Source organism: Capronia epimyces (assembly GCF_000585565.1).
Source record: "Capronia epimyces CBS 606.96 chromosome Unknown aczIQ-supercont1.7, whole genome shotgun sequence".
Taxonomy (NCBI): domain Eukaryota; kingdom Fungi; phylum Ascomycota; class Eurotiomycetes; order Chaetothyriales; family Herpotrichiellaceae; genus Capronia; species Capronia epimyces.
The window spans coordinates 29,949-42,807 of record NW_006912910.1 but is presented as its reverse complement, the minus strand read 5'-3'; the positions used below and the strand labels follow the sequence as shown (position 1 = coordinate 42,807).

The window sequence follows — 12,859 nt, the reverse complement described above, 5'->3', positions numbered from 1 at the left end:
CACGAAAGACAGACTACGGTTCATCGACAGCATGACCGAGTATGGCGGTGGGAACTTTCTGTCATTGAGCCTCGCCCGACCCATCAAGTATCATCACCATTGGTATCGACTTGTATATTTCAAAGGAGTGGGAACGGAGCTGCCATTTGGGATGCATGTGGACGACAAGCGGTTCACCGTCCTTCATATTCTTCCAAAGACGGAACCAGCGAGGAGTTTAGTCGAACAATTGCTTCGCGGATACTGATCCTTCAAAGCTGAATGCACAATCTCTACTGGACTCGGATATTTTCATCATCTTGTTTTATCGACAAACATCATTAGATAGGCCGGATCAAGTTCAGATCCTGAGATGTCGACTCTGGTCGACTTGGGATAAGAGAGATAAGAATTCGGATGAGCTCCGGCCGCCTAAAGATCCACTCACCTCAACACGTATGGGACTTTTCCTATCGAGAGGCCAAGAACCATAGGTCTCGAGGAGTTTGTAGAAATCAACTTACCATGAAATGCTGAATAGAATACCCTACATCCCCACTTCGCCAGTGATGCCTCTGTCCGAGTTCGAGTTCGAGGTCTCTAAGATACGGAATCAGACCGCAAAGCTTCAGCGCCCTCGCTAGTAAACTTTCCCCCTCGAACCTTTTTCAATATGTCAATCGTCTCGACATCAGGGAAGACACGTCTGCGCGCTGCCCTTGAACGGGCAGCCGCAGGAGGTAGACCGTGCATTGGGCAGTGGATGGAATTCCCCGGATTTTCTCTATCAAGGACAATTGCAGCGCTTGGTGAGGATGTAAGAACGCCTTTTTATTTATCAGTGCCGTGATATGTACCTTGGAGCTAATCTTACCATCATTCTATCTAGTGGGTGCTCATTGACTGCGAGCATGGCAACATCGCAGATGCCGACATGTATCTCGCTGTTGCGGCGATTGCCTCGGCAGGTGCGTCGCCCATCGTCCGAGTGCCAGCCAGCGAGCCATGGTTATTCAAACGTGCCCTGGACTGTGGCGCCCACGGACTTCTGATTCCCATGTGCGAAACGCGCGAGCAGGCCGAGATGATTGCAAATGCTTGTCGATATCCGAATGCGCAGAACGGCGGGGAAGGGTTTCGAGGGGCCGGAGCCATGTTTGCTCCCGCGTATTTCCAGCAGGACGGGAGAGCATATATTCAGCACGCCAATGAAAACATTACTGTGATTGTTCAGATTGAAACGAAAAAGGCGGTAGAAAACGTTGAAGAAATAGCAGCTGTCGAGGGAATTGACGGCCTCTTCGTGGGCCCTAATGACCTGGCCGCGTCAATGGGATTCTTCCCCTTGGACCATGGCAAGCACGACGAGGTTCAGGAAGCTACAGCCAGAGTGTTGGCAGTGGGTAAGAAGGCGGGAAAATTCGTCGGACACTTCGCAGAATCAGGTAGGTGGAACTCTGGTCTAGCACGTCTGGTCTGCACTTTTAACCTAATAGTTGTTCGCAGCGGCTTTCAGGATAAACCAAGGCTTTGACTTTGTAAACTGCGGAGCAGACATTGTCGCCATCACGAGTTGGATGTCAAGCGAGATGGGAAAGCTGGCCAAATTGGTCAAGGATAAGGAGCACAACTAGTCGCATCCATGACTATGCCTGACAATGGCTCCCTTGCAGTCTCATGCTGTCAAAGGTTGAATTGTTCCATGTTCTCTATCAAAGGGCAAGGCTGGGAATGCCTAAGTTTGACACATGCAAGTTGTACTCATTACTGTAGTGTGGTATTGTAGCATTCGATTATCGGGCGGATGATTCCTGGTAAGGCGGTTAAAGCGGGTGATGGAAAGATCCGACAGACCCCTTCCGCATTAGATACATTACTATATTCCGCATTTCGTGCCCACCTCTTATCACTGTCTAGATCTAGCGATAATTTATACATGTCGAATTCCAGCACATTGACAGACCTGTTCCTGATTATCTCCTGCATGTCAGTGAGTGACCTTGCACGGCATCATGAGGTGTCTCAGTATCGGAGGAAGTGGATCAACGATCCCTGTGGTATATATCATTGACTCCTTTCGCACATTACCTATCCTAATTGTACTGGCCCTTGCGTCAAAGATTGGTTACGGGACCGGCACCACCTGGTTTAAAGATTCTGCGACGGGTATCGATCGTGCAGGGGTAGAAACCTTCAAGAAGGCCATCAGCCTCGGATACCGTCATTTTGATACCGCTGAGAGTGAGCAATCTTCCCCAGCTTCATGAACTTGCTTGCTTATTAGATCTAGTGTACAACACAGAGAGCGAACTCGGGGCTGCGATTGGGGAGTCTGCCGTCGCTCGCTCGTCTCTATTCGTGACGACTAAGTGCGTAACAGCCAACCCAGCCGACATTCCTGCAGCACTGGAAGCTAGCCTGCAAAGGTTGCAGCTAGATTATGTCGACCTGTATGTGAAATTGGATACACCAGTCTGCCTTTACTAACCGTTATCCCGGAAAGATATCTGATACACAGTCCCTTTGTTTACAACACTCCAGACCAGCTCCAAGGAGCCTGGAAACAGATGGAACTGCTGCACAAGAAAGGCCTCGTGCGAAACATTGGCGTCTCAAACTTCCTATGTCATCACCTGCGGACAGTGCTCTCGGTAGCGACGATAAAGCCAGCAGTCAATCAGATCGAAATGCATCCGTACCTTCCTCGAACTGGACTTCGACGTTTTATGCGCGAGAAAGGGATCGGCTTGGCCGCCTTTGCTACGATAACTCCAATCACCACGGCGAAGGGGAAGAGCAGTGTCTTCGAATCTTACATCAAGACTCTGGCGGCGAAATACCACCTGGGGGAGGAAGACCAAGGTCAAGTTCTGTTGGCATGGGCCTTGAAGCAGGAAGCAGTGGTCATTACGACGAGTCGAACGGAGGAGAGGTTGAAGCGGATTCTGGACCTTGCGGTAGAGCGCGATGCGGATTGGGAATTAACAAGAAGCGAAGCAGAGGAGATTGGTAGACTAGGCCAGGGAGTGAATTTCCGCACCTATTTCGCTGAAGACATCGGCACGGCAAATTTCGAGTAACTGGTGAGATCCAGAAACAGCAATATAAGTATTATGGTGGAGGTGGAAGTGGAAGAATTTCTGTCATTGTTTAGTCACCGCAAGATAAGAATTAATGATAAGAATTAACCAACATTCAAATGTGGAACCCAAAGAGGAGCGTCCTCTTCATCAGATTGGCCGCCTACACCATCGTCGGAAAGCGTACTGATAAGCAGAGACGACCTGGCCATCTCCCTCCCTATTCCTGTTCTGATGACAATGAGATATTCCTCACACCTTTTCGTCTCGTTCGCATACTCACTCTACCCGGTTCTATGAGGCGCTTCAGAGAGAAATGTCGCCGCCATCACCAAGCTTGATTGATGGGCGTGGGCAGCTGTCAATCAGATCGCCTGTAAAGCCCAAGGCGAACCGTGTGTGGAAGGCATGCTTAGAGTGTCGCAAGAAAAAGGTAGCACACCCAACTCATCTCAATCTGACCGAGTACAATCTAACCAAACTCATGGCCAGCGAAAATGTGACGGCCACGAGGTCTGCCGATCATGTCGTATACACAATAAGTCTTGCATTTACCCTGAACCCCAGGACAATGCCGTCACAAATCGGCAGTAAGGCCTCCTTGGTTCCAAATTCCCAAACCAAAGAGCCTTTTTGTTTTCTCACAGATTCTTCAATCACCAGGCAGGAGAGCATTCTGGAATCTCAAACCCACCAGATGACGCAAATGTGCCAACAGCTGGACGCGCTCGTGGGAAGATTCAATGAAACCATGACTACGCTGGAGCAGATGATAAGAGACCGATCTGGCCCGCAATTCTCGGGCGTTGATGCTGCTGCAATTGATACGTTTGGACAGACTTTGTACGGGGGTTTGGCGCAGCCCGCCGTCGCAAGTTCTCCTTCCGCCCCAGAAAATGATGGGTCCCTCCAGAATACGATGTTGCAGAATGGCCAGGAGGATAAGGAGGACGACGATGCCGTCCTCAGTCCTGAAGAAGGTGCCGACCGGCCAGCTGAAACCTCGGCCGCTGGTCGATTGGCGGTGGACTCCTACGGACGGCTCAGGTGGGTTCATGGCCTGCACAGACTGACACGATCATCCGACTGATTCGCGTCCCGTGAGCAGATTTGTCTGGGGAGTCTCGAATATGGCTATGATGGAAATTCTGCAAGGTTCAGTCACCCAAGAGGGCAGCCATATCGGTGCTTTTCCATCTTCCACTTCCACTCGCAGAGGGGTGACCGGGCACCCGTTTTTCATCACGGGTCGGAAGTGGGCTTCTCTACCGTTCCTCCCTAAGCCAGAGCAGTTGAGCTTACCTCCCACCTACATGTCGGATTTGCTGCTACGCATCTACTTTGACCAGATCCACTATACGTTACCAGTGCTGAACAAGAATAACTTCTTGGCCCAGTACAAGGATCTTGTCGTTGGCCGACAGCAGCAGAGAGATAATGTGGGCTTTCTGGCCGTGTTCCATGCGGTATGCGCATGCGCATCGGGTCTGCTGCTCAAAGAGCGCTCCCCGACAGCCTCATTCCCAGGCATCGACCACTATGAGAAAGCCACGCTGCTGCAGCTTTCATTGGCGGGGGAGGCTTGTATAGAACAGGTTCAGTGCCTTGCACTTCTCTCTTTTTGTGTCTCTGGCTGGAACACTCTGTCTCATGCCTGGACGTTGGCAGGGCAGGCTGTGAGAGCTGCTCAAGAGCTTGGCTTTCATGTAAGCTTCGCATCGCACGAAATTCCGTCTTTCCGAGTTGACTGATGCCTGTTTCAGCAAGGAACACCAGGCGGCAGGGCAAAAGACGTCGAAGAAGAAGTGAACCACCGCATCTGGTGGAGTGTCTATGTGCTCGATCGCTAAGGCCTCCACTCGATATCGAGCTCTCCACCATTGTTGCAGCTGACGCCCTTAAGGGTGCTGTCCATGTGCCTCGGGCGCCCTATGGCTCTTAACGACAGAGACTGCAGTTGTGCCCTGCCGCTCAGTGTCAATGACGAAGATCTAGTCGAATTCCTTTCCACCACATCACCGAGCCAAGCATCCGAGGCATCTTCATCAATGGCGGGATTTCTCATCATCTGCAGGCTTTGCCAGATGATCGGAGAAGTCGGCAATCTGGTGAATTGGGTCCAATTCCATCACTGGATTCCCAACCAGAGTAGAATCTTGAGGATCCATTCTTACATGCAAACGCCAGGGCGAAGTTGGCCGTCGTGGGTCCGGATAGTAGCTGACACCATCCAATACTCTGTGCACCATACTAACGGCGGAATCGACCTGACCTTGTGCGTGGTTGCATCCATCCTGCACTCAGGGGCTTTGATGACTCTCCACTGGTAAGAATCTTGGAAGGCTTTTTTGGCAGACCTTGGCCATCAAGATGTTAACGTTAAACTTCCGAGTTAGGCCCCTCATCAACATCAAACAGGCGGGAGACGAATCCTTTTTCGAATCTTCACGGCTGCGTTGTGTCACGGCGGCTCAAAATTGCATTCGAGTTGCAGAAATGGTCCGCGACAATGTCTCGCCGTCCCATTATCTAGCCTTTTGCATCCATCATCTGGCTCTGTCCGGGATCATCTTGTGAGTGAGCGGCTTGTCACCCCCGTCCCTTCCTGACCCTTTACTTTGCCGCTGACAGAATGTGCTGTGTAGATTGCGGCTATCGAGGGCTCCGCAGTTCGAATTTATCACCGACATCGAGGCATGTATTCGGATCCTGGGGAACCTTGAACCTATCTGGTCTGGCGCACAGAGAAGCAAAGAGATCATTCAGGAACTCTACCGGAAAGTCACGATTCCAGATACCAGCCTGCAGTACGAGACAGGCCACGGGCGTACCAGCGGTGGGCTTGGGCTCTATCATAACGGAATCGGGTTTGAAGATAGCAGGATCCTGTCTACGTGGTTTGAAGGCCACGTTGATTTTGCCTCTAGTGAGGAGCTGCTACGGGACCTATTTCCATAAGCAAGCGCAGTGTCATACCAAGAACTAACTCGGAGTCAGAAGTGAAGACATTGGGATATATTCGACCGGGCTACCTATACTCTCATTCCTAGGACTTCTTCAGCAAAGGCCTGCACATAACAAGGCATTATGAGGTGTTCATGACTTACTACGAGTCTATAGGTCTAAACATCAGATATTCAATCACCTCTGTCCTACTTTCGCCAACGATTTGCGTCTGACTCATCCTCTCCAGTCCAGGGCTCCATTTCCGTCACTGTAAAATCCAGGTATTTCTTTTGCTCATCTACCCACTTTTTCATCTCTTCCCTGATCTCCTCTCCGCTAAGCGATTCCTCTACGAACTTCTTCTTGAGAGCCAAAGCGCGAGCCGACACCACGTCCATCCGATACGTGGTCCACTGCTTGAAAAGAGCATCTGGGTCACTCACAATCTTGACTCGGCCTAGTGTCGTCCCATCGATGGCGAGGGGGTCTTTAGGTCGGAGTGAGGTGACCATGGTAATTCGCTCGCCTGCCCCGTGTTGTTTCAAGGCTGCGTGATGGATGGACCCTCCCTGCATCACGACTGCATATCCCAGTTCGGGACCTCGAACCTTCAAAAAGCTGCCGTCTCCCTTGCGCAAGGCGGTTTCTCCCCCACTCATCCCGGTAGGGTCAGACAACATCAGGACGCAAACCCAGGGAAAGACATCATTGTGCCAGTCTCCCACCACGGCATTCTTGTCATTGATATCTCCCGTCGGTAACTTCTGGTCGATCAAAGACGGGTCCGTCGGCTGTTTGGGGGGCTCGGCGTCGGGAAGGTCCTGATAGATGTCTTCATTCTTGGCCTTCTCGGCGTCGACTTGGACATTGGTGTGGGCAATGTCGTAGTCAAAGACAGGGACGAGCTCGACCCCAGCCGCCTGGGATACCGCGTTCAGTAGTGCTTCACTGCGCCACGCGTCACGCACGAAGGGGGTGTCTTCACCATTCCCGCGGACGATAAAGATTCCCGGCTTCTGCCTTCATCCGTGCTTCCGAACGATCTCTGGACGAAAGATCTCTGCGTAATTCTTTGACACCCTCGACCGTGAAGAGAAGGAATGGCTCCGTGATGGCGATGGGCGACGTTGCTGTCGGTGGGTTGAGCCCCAACTCCTTCATGGTGTATCCTTCTCTGGTTGGCGAAAGCGCAAGTGTTTGGCCTCATCGAACCCGGACTTCCCAGGCTGGGCGTCGAGAAAGTCAATTGGCGAGATCATTCTTGTTATTGATGCTGGATTAGTGTGGAGGCTCTAGCGTTGGTGTCTTAGGAACTGTCTGTAGAATTTTCGTGGCTTCAAGAGTAGAATATGATCGCGTTCAACAAGTTCTCTTATGTTGATGTTTGTTGACTAGGATGAGACCAAACTGCTGCCCTCTCCAGGGGCTTCGTCAATCGCGCCGAGATCCAGGCCACTACTCGGTTGTGATAACATCCTGGGACAGGCGACGGGCGGCTCTCGGGATATCCAGAAAGTGCGATGAGATCCGCCCGCAGCGACAGGAGATGTGGACTCAGGGGCGAAGGTCTTACTTGGGCCTAGCCTAAGCTTTTACACTACGACAAATCGATTATATACACGTCCCGACGCTGATAAGACTTCGCTTCATCGTTGCTGAAAGCGTATCTTGTCTCTCGTGGGGGAAAGTTTGTTCGTTTTCGGGTCTAGTGCACCTAGTTGTCGAGCTGGTGTCAGGTATAACCATACAAGTCCTCGGGAAAGAGCCGTCTCGACCATTTCGAAGGCTTTACGACAAGATCAGTACAACACACCCTCATCCGGGCCTTATCAAGTTGCTGCCGTCCGAACATGGGATATTTAAGACTGCCCTGTGCCCTCATCTCTTGCCCGCCAAAGTCAGCAAGGGCCAGCACTTGATTGCCTTATCACCATCTCTTACCACCGCCACTCAACCCTACCAGAAAAGGGACGAGCCCTTTCTAGAAGCCATGGAAGGAGGAGACATCAAAAAAGAACCGGCCATCATGGCTCAAAACAGTCTAGAGCGCGTAACCTCGAACAAACTCGGCGAGCTTGAGCCTCACGGGAAAGCTCTCGAATCGCTTGGCCAAACTGCGGGTCACGATGCTGTCTTCCAGGCCCAGGCCACTATGATCAATCAGGCTATCGAAGACATCGGAATGGGAAAATATCAATGGACCCTCTTCGGCCTGGCAGGCTATGGTTGGCTCTGTGACCAGGTTAGTCTCCTCCCCTCTAGGCCTTCATGTCTAACCAAGGGTGGCGCAGCTTTGGGAGTCCTCTGTGTCAAATGCGCTTCCTGAAATCGCCAACGAGTTCCAGCCCAGGAGGTCCGGCTTCCTGATTGTCGCACTGATGGTTGGGCTGATTCTGGGGGCTTCTTTTTGGGGCCTGGGCTGTGACCTGATTGGAAGGCGCTGGGCGTGGAATCTGTCACTCCTGTTCGCGTGTGTCTTTGGGCTTGTCGCAGCAGGCTCCAACAGCTGGGTGACGTGCTGCTCCCTCATTGCACTCTCCGGCTTCGGGATCGGTGGTAATCGTAAGTGCGGGCCTGAGATACAGTTCTTCTCTTGTCTTCGCTATCACAAAGCTGACCCGGTGTCCAGTTCCCGTTGACGGCACAGTATTCCTTGAATTTCTGCCCGGCACCCACCAATACCTGCTCGAGATTTTGACAGTGTGGTGGGCAGCCGGACAATTTATCGCTGCATTCGCTTCTTGGGGGTTGTTGTCCCACTACTCTTGCAGCTCGGACACTCCCGCTGGAGAGTGTCGGAAGGCAGACAACATGGGATGGAGATATCTGTTCATCCTCATGGGCGGGCTGACGATGATCGGTTTCTGCGTCCGGTTCTTTGTGTTCAGGCTCTACGAGTCTCCCAAGTATTTGGTCAGTTTGGGCAAGTATGAAGAAGCCATTGACGTTCTCAACAAGGTGGCCAAGTACAACGGTGTTACGCAGTCCCTGACCGTCGAACACCTGAGGGCCGCCGAACAAAACGCAGAGTCCACTGACCACCGTCGGGAGCACTTCAAGCGAGCTGTGGCGCATCTAGGTCCACGCGGCTGGAACAATATCCGTGTCCTTTGGAGTACGAAGAAACTCGCCCTCAGCTTTGCCCTCGTCATGTTGCTTTGGGGAATGATCGGAATGGCCAATCCAATCTACAACAGCCTCCTTCCGATATATCTCCAGATCCACGGGGCCGAGTCAGGTGACTCAAGTACTGGAACGACCTATCGCAACCTACTCGTCACCATCGTGTGCAGTATCCCCGGAACTCTGCTGGGCGGCTATCTCATTGGCATGAAGCGAATTGGCCGGAAAGGAACGTTAGGCTTCTCCTTGTTGTTGACGGGTGCTTTCCTGTTCGCCTTCACCACTGCTCGGACCCAAGGAACGATCCTCGCATTCAACTGCATTATTTCCTTTACGCAGTACATGTAAGATGGCTGACCCTTTCTCCTTTTTTTGATAGGTGACTGATGTTGATTTAGCATGTGGGGCGCCTTGTACTACTACACTCCTGAGGTTTTCCCAACTTTTCACAGGGGAACTGCGGTTGGCCTTGCGGCAAGCTTCAATAGAGTCTGTGGTCTGGCAGGCACGCTGATTACGACTTATAGTGGGTTTACAAATGTGCCTCTATTTCTTGGTGCCAGTCTCTGGATGGCGGCGGGCTTGCTCAGTTTTGTGTTACCATTTGAGACTCGAAACAAAGCCAGCTTGTGATTGAGATGGTGGAGGAATCGCGTATTAGACTTTAGGATGATTTATTGGTTGCAGCAGTGACAGTGCAAAGCCCTCAAATTAGCAGGACGACAGCTTGCATCCATTAGATGCGGCTGGCAGCTATTGCTTGCGTGTTCACGTATCCACGATTTATCTCGAAAGCAGAGAAAGTCGCTGCTGTCCATACATGCGGTCAGAACTGCGAGCTTGTTTGATTCCACTCAAGGAGAATATCATCGTAAGTCGCCAAGTCATCCTGCATACTAAACAACAAATTGTTGATGTTGCCGAAGCCAGGTCCCATGTCGCCAAAGTCAAACATGGGATCAACAGCAAAATCATCTTGACCAATGGATACGACGGGCGAGGATCTTTTGCTGCCAAAATTGAGCATCTTTGCAACACGTCTTCCGCTCTGTGCCCCGGACTGTGAGGCTTGTTCTTCTCTCTTTTTGATCACGACAGATCCGAGATAGCCGAGAATGTCATAGTAGTGCTTCGCTTGAGCAGACCGCGTTCCAAGTCTCTGTAACACACTACGACTGGCTCGGAACGCTGCTTCGACATCTGCATTAGGCGTGTCTAATGCAAACATCTCTAGTCCCAATACCAATCCAGCCACAAATATCCACGCCCTGGAAACAGATCAGCACCGTACGACATTGTGTGAAAACTCCAACTCACTTGAGGATGGGGCCGCTTTCAAGCAAAAAGCCAGACTCAAGAACTTCGCTGCACGTTTGTGCCATGTATGTGGCAGCCGTGACGCATTTCTTGGCCAAGCTGGCTTCATCTTGGTCATTTTCGAGTGGCGAGCTGCGGGACGGATAGTATCCCGCAGAGCGCTTATTGCCCAGTAGGCGGTTCAAAAGCTGGGAAATGAGAAACGGACGACAGACGAGGATCACGGCAAAATGGTAATAGCAGCTCACGTGCAAACTGTCACAGACACGTTCCCATGCAAGATGATCCGTCGACAGCGGCGCTTCGTTAAGGTGAAGACTGCTGGGAAGGGCGTTGCTCCAGTTGTCCAATTTCTCTAGGTATTCATCGGCGGCCTGGGTGGTGACAGAGGGGTTTTTGTACAAGGTATAGATGATCCCGTTCACCAATTCCGATAATTGATAATTAGCACACAGTGCTTGCTGTGAGGCACCGAGGGCTTCTGTCATGGTGACGATACTTTGTTTAGGGTTATAATCGTTGTGGTGCAATAGTGAGGCTGTGGCTCGGCCCAGGATGGAGCTGACAATATGGTCCATGGTCACCAGGCTCATCCAAACCAGATGTCTTCGAGGAGTTTAGCCACACGTCACTCAGGTAAAACGGCATCGCACTTACTGTTGTTCCTTGGTGGGATCGGGAAGTGCACTGCAACATTCGTCGCTGTGTAGTCCGAGCGCATATGCCGCCCTTGCCGCGACACCAAGATACATGAAACCGGCATTCCGCCGACACGCTCCGAACATATAGAAGCCCAGGAGCAAGAACACTTTGATTGCGCCCAGGCTGGGGGACTCCAACATGCCCGCGTATGCTGCAGCTTGGGCGGAAGCCAGGCAATCCTTCTCGATTCTAGTCTGCTCCAGGCTTGCTGGAGCACATTGCGCTCCGATGGCCAGAACCAAGTTGGCAATCGCAGCCTTCTGTGTGTCCTGTTGGGATGAGACTGTGGTATCCAAGTCAAGTACATGCGGCAGATCCTGGGTGGTGATAAACCCCAGAAGTCCTTTTGTCTGTCCCAACAGTCAGTGCCCGTTGAAAGCTGGGATATCTTTCCTATCTGTACTTACCACCAGGCAAAAGTTTTGGCCGTATTGCAGCTTGGTTGAAGCATCAATGTGAATTTTGGAGTTTGTCACTCGGTCCGGGTCCGACTGAGCCGCCTCGAACATACGTGTATTCTCGGTGTCGTGGGTGAAGTCGGAGATGCCCATCGAGCCGGCGACAACATCTCTGATAAACTGCAGAAAAGATAACGAGGCTGAAGAACCGACAAAGACTGAGAAGGGTCAACAGCATGATCTGGCATCGGTGGTGCTTAGTCTTCCACATACCTCTCTCGCCTCGCGAGTCGTTCAGCAAACGTGGCTGGGTCCGGTGTCGCGCTTCGCCTGGAGGGTCTTCCTGAGTGTCCACAGGAGACGAGGTGCAAGTCGAATTATTGTCCCGCTCAAGCGCCGGGCCTGAGGAGCGGTTTGATCCCGATGAAGGTTGCAATCGTGCTTCTGTTGGTTGGTGCTGCTGCTGCTGCGGTCGAGGAGGACGTTTGTGCGGTGTGGCCGGCTTGGGACCAGCGGAGGAGAGAGATTTAGTGAAGGTGCAGGAATTCTGTATACCTCGAAGGGTACACTTCGAACATGGCTGCAAAGAATCACACCGCTTCTTGGACACCCGACATTGCACACATGCTTCGGACACTCTCATGCGGTTGGCGGGATCGACTTTACGCCTGGCCATAGTCGGGGAGCATGGACTACGATTGAGTACGGCGGGGCAGGTAGATCAAGAGTGTATCGTCCACCAAACTTGGGGTTTAGCAACAATCTCACGCCAGGTACTGGAGAAGAGACAGATTCATGTCGGCGCGGATGGGATGCCCTGGCGGAAGAAGACCCTTTGGGCGGGATCGGATGTGGCGAGGCCATGTAGTTACATATCAACCCGTCTTATCAGTTCTGTCGAGCGTGCGTCGAGGGGCAGAAGATTGTCGTTATCTCCTGTTACCGCACTGGCCAAACTAGAGTGCAGACGAGGGCGAATCCACGCACAAGTCCGGCGCCACTCTTATCGATGGCAAGGGTGCAGTATCCGCAGGCGGGCGGGTAGTGCCCTCACCGTATCCGCCCCGACATGAACGAACTCGCAGCAGCAGATGGCGGAAGGACTTCGACCTCTCCCCATGTCCAGACAGAATGAATTGACCTGGACCTGCCTTGTCGGCTCCAGGCTCATCTCCTGGGCCGACAGGCAGCTATCCGCACTTGCTGATATGTTGAGTTGAATTGGGCCAGGAATGCAATGTAAGTGCCAAAGATAAGAACTACAACTCCAAATCGATCACTCTTTGAGCTCATGAAACTACTATATCACATGAA

General features: G+C 51.9%; 6 protein-coding genes across 6 annotated transcripts; 4 read left to right on the top strand and 2 right to left on the bottom strand.

Moving 5' to 3' along the window:
• Positions 1-652: 652 nt before the first annotated feature.
• Positions 653-1,613, top strand: A1O3_07809 (uncharacterized protein; the record flags this gene model as incomplete). The annotated part of the gene is made up of 3 exons (XM_007737914.1): positions 653-796; positions 869-1,424; positions 1,486-1,613. The coding sequence occupies 3 exons, from the start codon at positions 653-655 to the stop codon at positions 1,611-1,613; spliced, it is 828 nt and encodes a 275-aa protein (XP_007736104.1).
• Positions 1,614-1,991: 378 nt separating this feature from the next.
• A1O3_07808 (uncharacterized protein) lies at positions 1,992-3,059 on the top strand (the record flags this gene model as incomplete). The annotated part of the gene is made up of 3 exons (XM_007737913.1): positions 1,992-2,220; positions 2,270-2,429; positions 2,483-3,059. The coding sequence occupies 3 exons, from the start codon at positions 1,992-1,994 to the stop codon at positions 3,057-3,059; spliced, it is 966 nt and encodes a 321-aa protein (XP_007736103.1).
• Positions 3,060-3,543: 484 nt separating this feature from the next.
• Positions 3,544-6,017, top strand: A1O3_07807 (uncharacterized protein; the record flags this gene model as incomplete). The annotated part of the gene is made up of 7 exons (XM_007737912.1): positions 3,544-3,649; positions 3,707-4,106; positions 4,168-4,765; positions 4,823-4,894; positions 4,949-5,385; positions 5,456-5,632; positions 5,705-6,017. The coding sequence occupies 7 exons, from the start codon at positions 3,544-3,546 to the stop codon at positions 6,015-6,017; spliced, it is 2,103 nt and encodes a 700-aa protein (XP_007736102.1).
• A 194-nt stretch (positions 6,018-6,211) lies between these two features.
• Positions 6,212-7,166, bottom strand: A1O3_07806 (uncharacterized protein; the record flags this gene model as incomplete). The annotated part of the gene is made up of 2 exons (XM_007737911.1): positions 6,212-6,953; positions 6,991-7,166. 2 exons carry the CDS (start codon positions 7,164-7,166, stop codon positions 6,212-6,214), a joined length of 918 nt encoding a protein of 305 aa, XP_007736101.1.
• Positions 7,167-8,031: 865 nt separating this feature from the next.
• A1O3_07805 (uncharacterized protein) lies at positions 8,032-9,761 on the top strand (the record flags this gene model as incomplete). The annotated part of the gene is made up of 4 exons (XM_007737910.1): positions 8,032-8,247; positions 8,297-8,567; positions 8,635-9,472; positions 9,527-9,761. The coding sequence occupies 4 exons, from the start codon at positions 8,032-8,034 to the stop codon at positions 9,759-9,761; spliced, it is 1,560 nt and encodes a 519-aa protein (XP_007736100.1).
• Positions 9,762-9,954: 193 nt separating this feature from the next.
• A1O3_07804 (uncharacterized protein) lies at positions 9,955-12,221 on the bottom strand (the record flags this gene model as incomplete). The annotated part of the gene is made up of 5 exons (XM_007737909.1): positions 9,955-10,396; positions 10,446-11,051; positions 11,103-11,497; positions 11,555-11,763; positions 11,819-12,221. The coding sequence occupies 5 exons, from the start codon at positions 12,219-12,221 to the stop codon at positions 9,955-9,957; spliced, it is 2,055 nt and encodes a 684-aa protein (XP_007736099.1).
• Positions 12,222-12,859: the final 638 nt, after the last annotated feature.